Source organism: Scyliorhinus canicula, chromosome 14, assembly GCF_902713615.1.
Source record: "Scyliorhinus canicula chromosome 14, sScyCan1.1, whole genome shotgun sequence".
Lineage (NCBI taxonomy): Eukaryota > Metazoa > Chordata > Chondrichthyes > Carcharhiniformes > Scyliorhinidae > Scyliorhinus > Scyliorhinus canicula.
The window spans coordinates 146,491,574-146,503,882 of NC_052159.1; the positions used below are offsets into that span (position 1 = coordinate 146,491,574).

Here is a 12,309-nt window from a genome sequence, read left to right on the forward strand (position 1 = left end):
ACAAGCCCAGCAAGAAGGACAGGGGAAGCGATACCTGCATGTCAGCCTTTAGACCCCCTTAAAGCAAGGGGCGCACTGACATGAAGGGGAGGCTGCGAATGACCCCTACCCCCGAGATTGAGAGACTGAACGCCACTCCCGGCCCAGAGTTGAACTTATCAGTGTTCCTCCGCTTCCTTTCACCCGGTGCACCTGGGCATTTAACACCCTGGAGAATGTTGGCCAACTGAGAGCTCACCTCAGAAATTCTCCAGAGGTGAGGCCACCAGGTTTACATTTATATACACCTGTTGTAAACAGCGCCGAGACATCATACTGGCGCCTGTTGAATTTTCAGTGCAACTCCAACATTCATAACACAGAAATCAATACCCAGGATGAATATGGTTCGCCAAAATTGCAATAAGGATTCCTTGAATCTTCAAAAATATTACAACAGATCAGAGTTGAAATTGCTTTTTGACTGATTTTTGGGATCTTCCCATCCCGCAGAAAGAGATTCCCCCCCTCTCCCCATGGCAGGTTCCCCGGTGGTGGGATTGGTGAGCCATGGAACACAGAGTAGACATCGGCAGGACTGGAACATCCCACCGGTGGCCAATGCGAGCAGCTTTTGGGGGGTGGGTGCAAGATGGAAAATCCCACCCCTAAATCGTCAGCGTTAATTTATAATTCTTTAGTTGGGTCGCGCACACAGGCGTGAATGTAAACTGCAGTGTACTTCTGTTGCATCTATACTGAATAATTTGGTTACCTTGTGGAGCATGGGCCTTGAAATTCTGCTACCAGGTGAAGGATCAGATGCCAGCCATTCATCAGTTTGTTTAAAAAGAACAATTTTTAATTGTTACTATCTTGAATTATTTAAAAGCGCTTGAATAATTCAAATTCCACCAATAAGATAAAAGCTCGATGCAATGTCACAGCATAAGCCACCTGGTGTATGGCTTCCCACATCTGCGAATATTCCCATTTTCCAAGCAAAACTACCATGCTAAACCACCAGAACTATATGAATCACATAAAATATGCTAGTTAAATGGATTAATATTTTTTCTGCATGAATGTATGGGTCATGACTCCTGTTAATATCAAAATGACATGTGACTCAGAATACCACCTTAAATGTACTATATTAAGATAGTTACAGAGGAGGAGCAAGATGGCCTTAAAAGTAGACGATCCAGCAGCATTGTCCCATTGAATTACTAACGATCCACCAACACATGGAGACTGAATAAATTCTACTAACTTGGTCCATCTTGTACAAAGAAAGAAAAATAAGTTGATTTGATATCAGTGAGAAAAGTTGGGTAAGGTGATCAAACGGAAATATTTCGTTGGCATTATAGTCCAGTGGAAGGTACTGATTTTGCAACACGTTGGAATGAGTTAAAAAAGACAAACTTGCATTTATATAATGCTTTTCATAACTGACGGATATCCCAAAGCGCTTTACAGGGAAATATGTACTTTCTGAAGTGTAGTCACTCTTGTAATGTAGGACTACAAATTACTTTTAATGATTAATCTATCTGAAACCATGTGCATTGACTAAACTTAATGATGGAAATCATTACATGGGACAATGCGGGATATCTTAGCACATGTTTAAAAACAAAATGCACGGCATCTAATATTCACCATAAAATAACCATCTGTTCCCAATCGATTCCAAACCCGCACAACATGCCAAATATGTCTGAAGAACTATTATAGATACCACAGAAAACTGTAAGTTTTTTAAAATTTTAAGACTATATTTTCTTTCAGAGCATGTGGGCAATTTTGAAGAGCAGACATTTTAATTATTTCTGGAAAGCACTGGTTGTACTCATTAGATGCACCTCAAAAGCTTCATTGATATTCTAATATATCTTTTTCATTGTAGTAGTCAAGGTAACAGTCTGTAATTCCCAGGATCACGCTTCTGATCTTTTCAAAGATTGGAATAACATTTGTAACTTCCCAGACTGCTGGTGCCACAGTTTTACCTAATGAGCTGAAACAAATTTTAAGAACTCTTAGACCTATTCAATCAGATTGTGATGCTTTATAAATATTCAAGGCCACCATTTTTTTGATGGCTGTGCTGAGTGCTATTTTTTCCATGAACATAAATCAATCCTGCATAGTCTCTGAAAGAAAGCGCTCCCTGAGTCACTTTTAACTGTAATTTTGAACTCTCTATTGTCAACCCTTTGATTTGCTATGGTACTTAAAAAGTTTTTGATTTATTCAATCACATTCTCGCCTTTACCTTTGTTGTACTTATCCCCAGTGAAATAGTTTCTCATGTCAGCTTTATTTTCCCATGGTGATCCTCACACTGTTGCTCCCTAAAGTCTAAGGGGTACAGTTTTGAGCCTACCTGGTTTAATTGTCCATCATCAGATACGGCTGGAACACATCAAATGCTATCAGGCTTCAATTTCCTCGACCAAAATCACCAAATACCCCATGGATTGACCTGGGGAAGAAAAGTAACGCCTTGCTTCTTTTCTCCACTACTAACTGACCCCTGTCCCCTCCAGTCTCACCTCCAACAATAAGTGGCTTTATCGGGAATGAGAAAGTGTATTTTTCAACAAAGGATAACCAGTTCCCGGTACAAACTGAAGTGTTTCAGGGCATATTCCACGTCAGGTCTCAAGAAATACACTGCATTTCTTTTTCAGACTTTTCCCTTTTTTCTCCCTCCCCCCCTGAAAGCATCGATTCATAGAGAGTTTTTTGGGTGGAATTTCCTGGCTGGTCATACTGGCGGGAAATTCTGGTCCCACGCCGCGCACGGGTTTCCTGGTTACAGGAAATCCCATTGACAATGGGGGGATTGGTCGACCCCGCTGGCGGGCCGCCACCCCCGTCGAAAAACACATGGCGGGATGGGCGGTAAACCCGCCCTTTGTTTTAAATCATTGAAACAAAATGCAGTGCGTGCTCTGATGCAGCTTAGCATGTACTGTCCCTTGCTATGTTGCTAAATCTACTTTTGGTTCCATGGAACCTGTTGTGGGTAGAATTTCACTACATAAAGTAAATACTGTTCGGCGTGCATTGAGTTTGAATACAAATTAAACAGCAAAGTTCTACAAAGGCCACTAGATTTACTGTGACATTGTTTAGATTGAAATTTCTCAAACCCTCATTCCAGAAGTACACGATGGAAGGGACTTTTGATTGCCAGTCTGTCTGGGCATTGCCCTGGATGCAAATCCATGGTTTGGAGCCAATTACATAAAGGTGATGGCACTTATACGCTTAACACCCCCTTGTGCTCCTATCCTGTAAAAGGGCAGGGAATTTGAAGCTGCACCCAACTACTCCATTGTGGGATGGAGGGCCTGACCATTCTCGGCAAGGAGTTACATTATTCCAAAAGTTAAAATTGTGAATTTCTCAAATCACTGCTCCATGACAGCAATATTACCTTTGGGAAAGAAGCATTATGCCCCTCCCCCCATAGCCATAACGGTTTAGTCAAACTGGCTACTTCATACAAATGTATATGGATTTTGTCATGAATTTGCCTGACAACAGTAGTAAAACAAATTTAACAAAACCTAACAGGATAGCTAGATGGCCAGCAACAGGTAGAAATATGTCGAGAGACAGCAGTAGCCAGTATTCAAAAGGCCCCAGTGAGATTCGTCTCTCGCAACAACTCGATTAGAAGGCAGTTTAGATAAGAATTTGATGTGAGTGGTTTAGGAGTAGAAACCGTTTACATAGATAATTGGAAAAATGGGGTAATGGGGTATACATATGTGAATTTGTAATGTCAAGGAAGTTGAACGGGGCAGACAGCCAAATAAGCATAATCAAAGAAGAACAAAGGTATAATTGGCTGGACCCTCAGATGAATGGAGGCCAGTTAACACCTACCAGACTTAGGAAGCTGACAAGCCAGTTTCCAGTCACCAAGCCCGAAGGCCAAGTTTTACATCTAACAGCCTCAAGGCTTTAGAGCCAAGGCAGCGCAGAAAACCTTCTTAAAGGCATTTGAAATATCTACGTTGGATCAGGAAAAGATGTTGATTGCCATCCCTGTATTGTGTGGTAACTATAAGCTGGTGTAACTTATAGATTTATTTACTTTGGATGCTTTTTGGGGGAAACGGGGCAGTCTTAAGAAGTTCAAGGACTACAGATATATTTTGGAATAAGGAGTACGTTCTACATAAACTGTGAGTGTATGTAGTAATTCATATACCTTAATTGTTGTAGAGTGGAGTAGTACCGTTCGTGTGTATTTGTCTTTTCTTTACTTTAATAACTAGGAGTTAATCATTGTCACACAATGACTGGCTACTTAGTCTCACTGGGGTTCACTTGTCTCCTCAAACAAAAACAAAGCTATACACCCAAACAATCCGGTGTTTCAAGTTGGGAGAACCTCGCAGATAACATCAGCGTGCTTTGTGAAAATTTGGTCATATTAACAGTGGAACTGGCAGGGGGAGTTGGCTCCGTTAACTACAATGGCTTCAGGACAGAAGAAGGATGGGTGCAAGACATTTCCACCTCCTCCAGAATTTTAGGTCATAAATAATGGAGGCAGAGACCAAGAATCGGTTCCCTCCACAAATTCTGGCCCCTCTAACACTGCTTGGCTAGCATCCTTGTTCACCATCTAAGGTACAGTGGAAGGCAGTGGAGTTAAACAGCAAAATGGATAATGCAAAGTGGATCAAATTAGCAGTGTGTTATGACTCGTGCATTTTGATTCTTTCACCCCGGCAAATGTGTATACTATCTGGTGGCTGTAAAATGAAAATCAAATCAAATGTTCTACCTCAAGTTTCTTTTGGTATTTATCACATTCCACCTGGCACTGTTTGAGATTCTTGGCTGTTTCTTCTTGCACCAACTGAGCTCGCTCTGCCTCGAACGTTTTTAGCTTCGTCTGATTCATGAGTTCAGATATGCGGCTGTCTGTGGTACCCTGCATCTGCCTAAACCTGGAAAGTAAGAGAGAGGTAGGAAAATATACGTAACACCATACATTCATAAAGACATACAGTGCAGAAGAGGCCCTTCAGCCCATCAAATCTGACAAAAACTGCGGAAAATCTTCACAAATCCCACTTTCCAGCACGCTATGACATTTCAAGTGCTCATCCACATACATTTTAAAGGTTGTGAGGTTCTCTACTAGTCTCCCAGCCCAGTGCATTCCAGACTCCCACCACTGGTGAAAATATTTTTCTTCAAATCCCCTTTAAACTATTAAATTCTCCCCCTCCTCCATGCGCCCCTCAACAAGATGGAGTTACAGAAACTTTCCTTCGATTACATTTGTCCTGAGTTTGAAAAGAGTGCATATATACAGCGAATATAAACGCAGATCAATTATTTTCAATTTTCACCTAAAGATACAACAGTCGAATAATATTTAACATGCTCAACAATGGCCCTGATAAAATATGATACATTATATAATACAAAACAGTTATATGCCAACTCAATAATTAGAAGCATTTACAAAATAACAAATTTATTTTATTTGGCACATACTACCAATGTGACTTTTAACCTAATTTTTGTACTTCAGGAGCTGTACTACTTGATGGGTTATCTTTTTTTTTGCTCACTATATTAAGTTTGGTTACAAAAATAATCCTTGCTATTTTGCAACAATATCATTCCTCTTACATTCCTAACGCAACATGTATGAAGAGCCAAGCTTCAAAAAATGCTGAAGCCATGTTTTATGGATCTGTAATGAAAGGATTTCATGGCAGTGAGCGCCAACAGTGAGTTATTGCTGAGTCCTCATCTCTAGACATAGTAAAGGAATCTCAAAAACGCTGCTCCTTTTTCCGTCTTGACCCGAACAAAATGCAGTTTGAGTGACTTCCTACACCATTTTACGTCTCAGCTGTATCGCAGCATCTGTCATTGTTGGCTCAGAAACGTTGGATTGTATGAATGTGAGCAATCTTTTTTATGCTTGCTTAAAAACTCTGGGTATGCTCAACAACTGTACCAAGGATTTGCAGGCATTCAAAGCATGTATTTACTGCGCTACAGCACATCTCTAATACCAAGATCAAATAGGGGAAGAACTGTAATGTTTAATTTCTAAAGGTCGTGAAAAATAGAAAACTTCAAAGAGCTTATAAAACAATGCATGTTGGTGTGAAAAATTGTAAAAAGGCCTATCATACATGTGATACAATTATATTGTGTTGTTATGTTATTGCTAGTAACATAAGCTGCCACTTGATGTAGGCTCTGCTGAAATGCTCCAGACTCGGAGATAGGTTTAACGTATTTATTGAACGATTAACAATGCTCTTAAATGAGTTTGACACTCTGCTAATCTGCCTCTAGTAACTCAGTCTATTCTGCTAACTATACAAGCTTGCTCTCGCCCATGTGCTAGGGTGTGATGTTGCTGATAACCAACCCTGTCTTGCTCTCTTGGTTTCTGCCGGTGGAAGAGGCAGAGCCTGTGTGCCTTTTCCTTTTTATATGGGTCGTGTAGTGCCCCCTTGTGGTAATGCCACATCTGGGTGTCCTGATTACCCATTGATTGTGTCCTGTTCTAATGACCCATTGGTTGCGTGTCTGCATGTCGTGACATCTCTGGTGCTCCCTCTCGTGGTTACTTAGTTGTAGTGTATTTACATTAACCCCTTGTGTATACACAGTGATGCATATCACTACATATTGTACATCCGTTAAATTGTTGACCACACAAACTGCAGTCTGTGTCCAAGTATGTTGTGGTAAATTATTCTCGTCATTAAAATTGCTAACATACACCAGCTTCCTTTATTAAAGCTATTTTGCAGCAAGCAGTTTGGTCAAATATTTTAAAATAATGATCTCACACAGCCGCAGATTATTTTAGCAACTCCTCGCACACCCCACAAGACATTTAAGGCAACACAACTTTTAGAAAATGATAGAAGTTGATGTTTTGTGTGATGCAGGGCATCAAGCAAGATTTGATTCACAAAATCAAAAGCAAATGTTAAATAAGCTCTATTTATTTCACACTGTTCAAAGACTAATCCCTATAATTGGATATTCTTAAAGGAATAGGCTAGGCAATGTCAAATATAGCTTAATCTTGCGGCCAGGATAACACATTGCTTACTACCGAGTTCAACATGCTTATTCTTATAGAACTGCATACTTTGCAAACTGGGGAGGACAGAGAGAGGCTAATGAGTGGGCAGAAAGTCAGCAAATTAAGTATAATGCAGGGAAGTATGAATTAATTCAGCTTGGTCATAAGGGTACAAAAAACGGGATACTTTTCTTTTAAAAGATATGAAACTTTCGAATATTGATGTTGAAAGAGACTTGGGTGTGCTTGTGCAAGAAATGCAGAAAGGTAGCATACTGTTACAACAAGGAATTCGGAAGACAAATTGCATGTTGGCCGCTATTGCTGAGGGATTGGAGCACAGGAATTAAGTCTTGCTACAATTATAGAGCTCTGGTGAGACCACATCTGGAATATCGACAAGAATATTGTGCTCTCGCTGGTAGCGACCTTGGAATCGGAAGGGCATTTTTTAAAAAAAAGATTGGATGGTGGCATCCTGGAATCCCACCTCCACCAAAATTAAGTTCTCGGAGGGAAGGAACATGGTAAACCTTCTCGCTGCCAAAGGACGTCCTTAAATGACCAATTCATTTTGATTGAGGGACACTAGGAGGGGACATTGAGTGCCAACCTCCGACATTTGCTGCTAACCTCTCTCCCCACGTACCCTAACCCCCTCTCCCTCCAAAAATTGCTTACTTGGGGTTTTGGTCGCTCTGTGATTATGGGGCTCCTGTGCCTGTCCTTCCGAGAGCAACCACAGATTCTCAAGTGGCACTGCTGAGCATGAGGCTGACGGCTCTCAGCAGGCAAACATTTTGTCCCAGGGGCCTTCATTCCAGGGGAATTGCCACTATCTGATTGGTGCGTGGCTCAGCAGCCTTCCTGAATAGAGGGGGCATGGGTTTCTTGCCAGCTCTCCAGTCTCAACAAGATTCTGTCCACTGCGTGCAGTTTTGGTCTCTGTATTTAACAAATCATATACTTGCATTGGAGGTGGTACAGCTAAGGTTCACTGAATTGGTCCTGGGATTTGGAGGTTGTTCTGTGATGAGAGGCTGGATAAACTGGGCTTATATACTTCGAAGCTTAGAAGAATAAGAATAACATCATTGAGACACAGAAGATTGTGAAGGGGCTTGTCAGGGTAGATGCAGAGAGATTCTTTCCGTTGATCGAGGAATTTAAAGTACAGGGACACTATCTCAGGATAGGGGGTCAAACACTTAGGACCAGGCTGAGGAAAAGTTACTTCACTTAAAGAGTTGTGAATCTGTGGAATTCTCTACCTCAGAGGGTCATGGGTACTCCATCATTGAATATATTTAAGGTTCGGGTATACAAATTTTGGTCCCTCACGGAATATGGGAAGCCAGCATGAAAGCGAAGGTGAAGCCCAAGGTCAGTGACGAACGATTGCATTGAATGGTGGAGCAGGCGTGATAGCCCATATGGTCTACACCTGTTCCTCTTTGTGCCTTCTTATACATGATCCTACAATTTATTGTGAGTGCAATGTGGTAAATCCACCAGTATATTTGAAAGCTTAACATTTTTCATAGTTCAAAAGGTCAAAGTGTTTTTCTCAAAATATTTTGTCTTTCATCATTATGAAAAGAGCAAAGGTAGTCTGACATTTCAAAGTGTGCTCTTAAAATGGAACTTACAATAGATAAATCTCCAGACCACAATGATAGCGTCTACAAGTACCAAAACATGAATGGGAACAATTATAACCAGGGGCTCTTGCCAAATTAATTTGTTCTCTAAGAGTCAAAACACTTATTGCAGAGTGAAAACATTCCATTATATTTTGCTCTGAAGAAACAAATAATTATTTCATTAAGCTATCAGTTTGTTATCGGAAAACAATCTTTCATGACCAATACATGCTTGAAAGTGTAGCTCTGCAGTGCAAAACCATTGCTCAATTTGTATGTCAATAGTTCAAACATGTTGATGTCGAACATAATATATGCAATGTAAGTTTTTGCATTATGTAATTCTGATAATATCTTAGAAACATCCCAAAGTGTTTCATACACAATAGGCTGCTCTGAAGTACAATGACTTTTGTGATGTCGGCCAAATTGGCAACCACGTTGCACAAACCACAATTTCACCAACAGAATTGGGACAAATGACCAATTAATCTATTTTGCTGGTTAAAAAATTAATGTTGTCCAGGACACTGGGGATGCAACTCTCCATTTTATATTTGCAACTTTCCTAAAGCTTGAGGAGGCATTCTGTTTCTGTACTTCTGTTTTCTAGACACGAAGAGGGAATATTAAATATATGTCCAGTGACCGTTCCTCTCCAAATTTGTTTTTTTTTTTAAATTTAAAGCACCCAATTCTTTTTTTTCCCCAATTAAGGGGCAATTTAGCATGACCAATCCATCTATCTTGCACATCTTTGGGATTGTGGGGGTGAGACCCATGCAGACATGGGGAGAATGTGCAAACTCTACACGGACAGTGACCCGGGGCCAGGATCGAACCCAGGTCCTCAGTGCAATACCAATCTACTATCATCCTTGATTTTCCTGGAGAAAAATGAACTTACAGGAGGCAACTTGCATAACATAATGCTTCGAATATGCTTCTCACATAAATACAGAAACATAGCAAGCAGCATTGTTCAATAAATACTGTAGCACACCCTTTCAGTATCTTTTAGTATTGAAGTACGTCAGAGCATTGCAGGTTTCAACCGTGAATAGCTTCATTTTCCATTGTGTATGTGACATATACATTTTCTACTTATCCTGTGAGCTTTAAAAAAAAACTGCATTGGTTGCTTAAATATTTTGTTGTGATAGTTAGCTTGTGAACTGAGTGATCTGTACAGGCTGAGCAACTTGTTATCAGATTATCATTAATTTGCAAGAGATCCTTCTCGTTCAGGTGTGGCCGGGACCTTGCTGCCCCGCGTGCTTGCCATCTCCTCATTCCTTCTTTCTAGGCTTTGCCGTTTTTTGGCCCTTGGAGCTGCTGCCACATGCCACGTCTTGTCCTGATGGTGTTGGAGGAGGGCGAGGGTTTTTTTCACCCGGTTTTACCAGGCCATTTTTGATTTAAAGCGCCTAATTTCAAGTTTTCAGGATGACAGCCACCTTTTGTGCATCCGCACAGCACATCCGTGTCACCGGAAGTCCACTGGACCATTTCTTGAGGGTATTTAAGAGTCAACCACATTGCCGTGTGTGTGGAGTTACAATCAGGCCAGACCAGGTAAGGATGGCAGATTTCTTTCCCTAAACAACATCAGTGAACCAGATGGGTTTTTATGACAGTCATTGGTCCTTTTTATTTAATTCAAATTTTACCATCCGCTGTGGTGGAGTTTGAACATGGGTCCCCAGAACATTACCCGGGGGTCACCCAGATAATTGACACATACTTTTTGATTACCCAGAATAGGATCTGCAAATAAAACATTTAAGTTTATTCCTAAATGTTTTTTCAGAAGACTTACTCAGAGTAGATACCTGTACATCTGGCTTTAATCTTGACTTTGCATTCTTACATCTATCACTAGTACAGCCGCTTTTTGTGAATACACTGAAAAGTCCCTCAGTGGGCCTTTCTGAACTTTGAAAACTATTCTTAAAATTAATTGAACGCTTTTGATAAAAACATAGTATATGCTCATGTTTTTATATAACATGAAACAATATATCTGCAATGTTGCAGGCTTGGTGCCAAATTACAGTTGAATAATCAACGAGCAAGTCAACTTTATTTTATATAGTGACAAAAATAGAGCAGCAAAACATGTTGAACCAACAGTGGATATCGCCATGGGAACACAAAGTGCACGTACAACCCTAATTGTAAACAGTTCATTACGTTGGTTAGATAGAAATCAGATAGCTTTCACTAAAGGAGGGAAAATTAGAGGGAGAATCATCACTTGGTCTCACAAAGGTCTGTTCTCAGGTATTTATCTAAACAGACAGTGCTGAGCAGTATCAAAGTAAGCAGCTGAGAGAGCTCAACCATATCTTGGAAAATTTGTTTCTGAATGTCTAAGTGATTTTGTGCCTGTAGAAATTACTCAAGGATTGCCTCTTTTAACTGTGCCCAAGCAGCAGACTTTGCTCTGGAGCAGTGTTCTTCAAAGTCTGGGGCGCGACCCGCGGGTGGGTCCCGGGCAGGTGTTGGGAGGGTCGCGGAGCCGTTGTCCGCGGCGCTCCCAATTCGCGCAAATCCCCGCGCAGCAGCCGGTTCTTCATAACGCCGGCTGCAAGCGGCCGCGAACATGTGAAAAAAATTTGGCCGCGGTGCGCATGCGCGCACGATGATCGGCGCGATAATCGGGCACGCATGCGCAGTGCGGCCGCTATTTTTAAAACGGTTGCAGCTTTTTGTTTTACAAGTTCTGTAGTGGTTTTTATTCATTTACTTTATTCATTTAATTTTTAGTTTTTTCATTTATTTTATTCATTTTATTTTTTTTACACGTTCAAGAGGGTTTTATTAATTTTTTTCATTTATTTTATTCTTTTTTCTTTACAAGTTCGGGGGCGTTTTATTCATTTTTTTTCATTTATTTAACTCATTTTATTTTTTTTACAAGTTCGGGGGGGGGAGGGGGGGGGGGGGGGTTTATTTGATAAAATTTTACAGGAAAAAAGTTCAGAACTTTGGACAGATGGAGACTCCATACTTTCCGACACAGGAAGGCTTCACCTTCATCCAACAGGTTCCATTGGAGGAGTGTGTATGAGGGCCAAAGGGACCCAAAACCATTTCCTCCATTTTTGTCAGCAGCAAACAAGGTAAGAGAAAATGGTGGGTCGCGCAGGTCGGCCGACGTGGGTCGCGAAGGACGGCCGGCGTGGGTCGCGAAGGACGGCCGGGTTGGGTCCCAAAGGTTGGTTGGTTAGTAAAAATGGGTCCGCGGAAAAAAAGTTTGAAGAACACTGCTCTGGAGTATCATTCTGGAGTATTCTCAAAGCTCACTGTATTATTTTGTGACACGATATCATCCCTGGTTACGTTTCGGTAAAATTTGCAGAGGCTGAAATAGACAAATATCTTGTTTACACTTGAGATGGTCAAGTTGACTGACGGCAGCAGAATAGTCTATATACATTTCAGTCTTGGATTACCTATAATGATAAATATTTCACCACACATTCTTAAAAATTCTTGTATTGCCTTTCAGTACAAATTTATCTACAGTAGAGGTTAAGGAAATACCATCTTGGACGTCTTCCAAATACCAGATTGAAAATA

At 40.8% G+C, this 12,309-nt stretch overlaps 1 protein-coding gene across 3 annotated transcripts in view; it reads right to left on the bottom strand.

The window, feature by feature from the left end:
- Positions 1-12,309, bottom strand: part of pibf1 (progesterone immunomodulatory binding factor 1) — a 135,395-nt gene that overhangs the window by 68,725 nt on the left and 54,361 nt on the right. For all 3 annotated transcript variants that reach the window (XM_038818594.1, XM_038818592.1, XM_038818593.1), the window contains exon 11: positions 4,796-4,961. In XM_038818594.1, the coding sequence (XP_038674522.1) occupies positions 4,796-4,961 (166 nt within the window). The remainder of the gene's footprint in view (positions 1-4,795; positions 4,962-12,309) is intronic.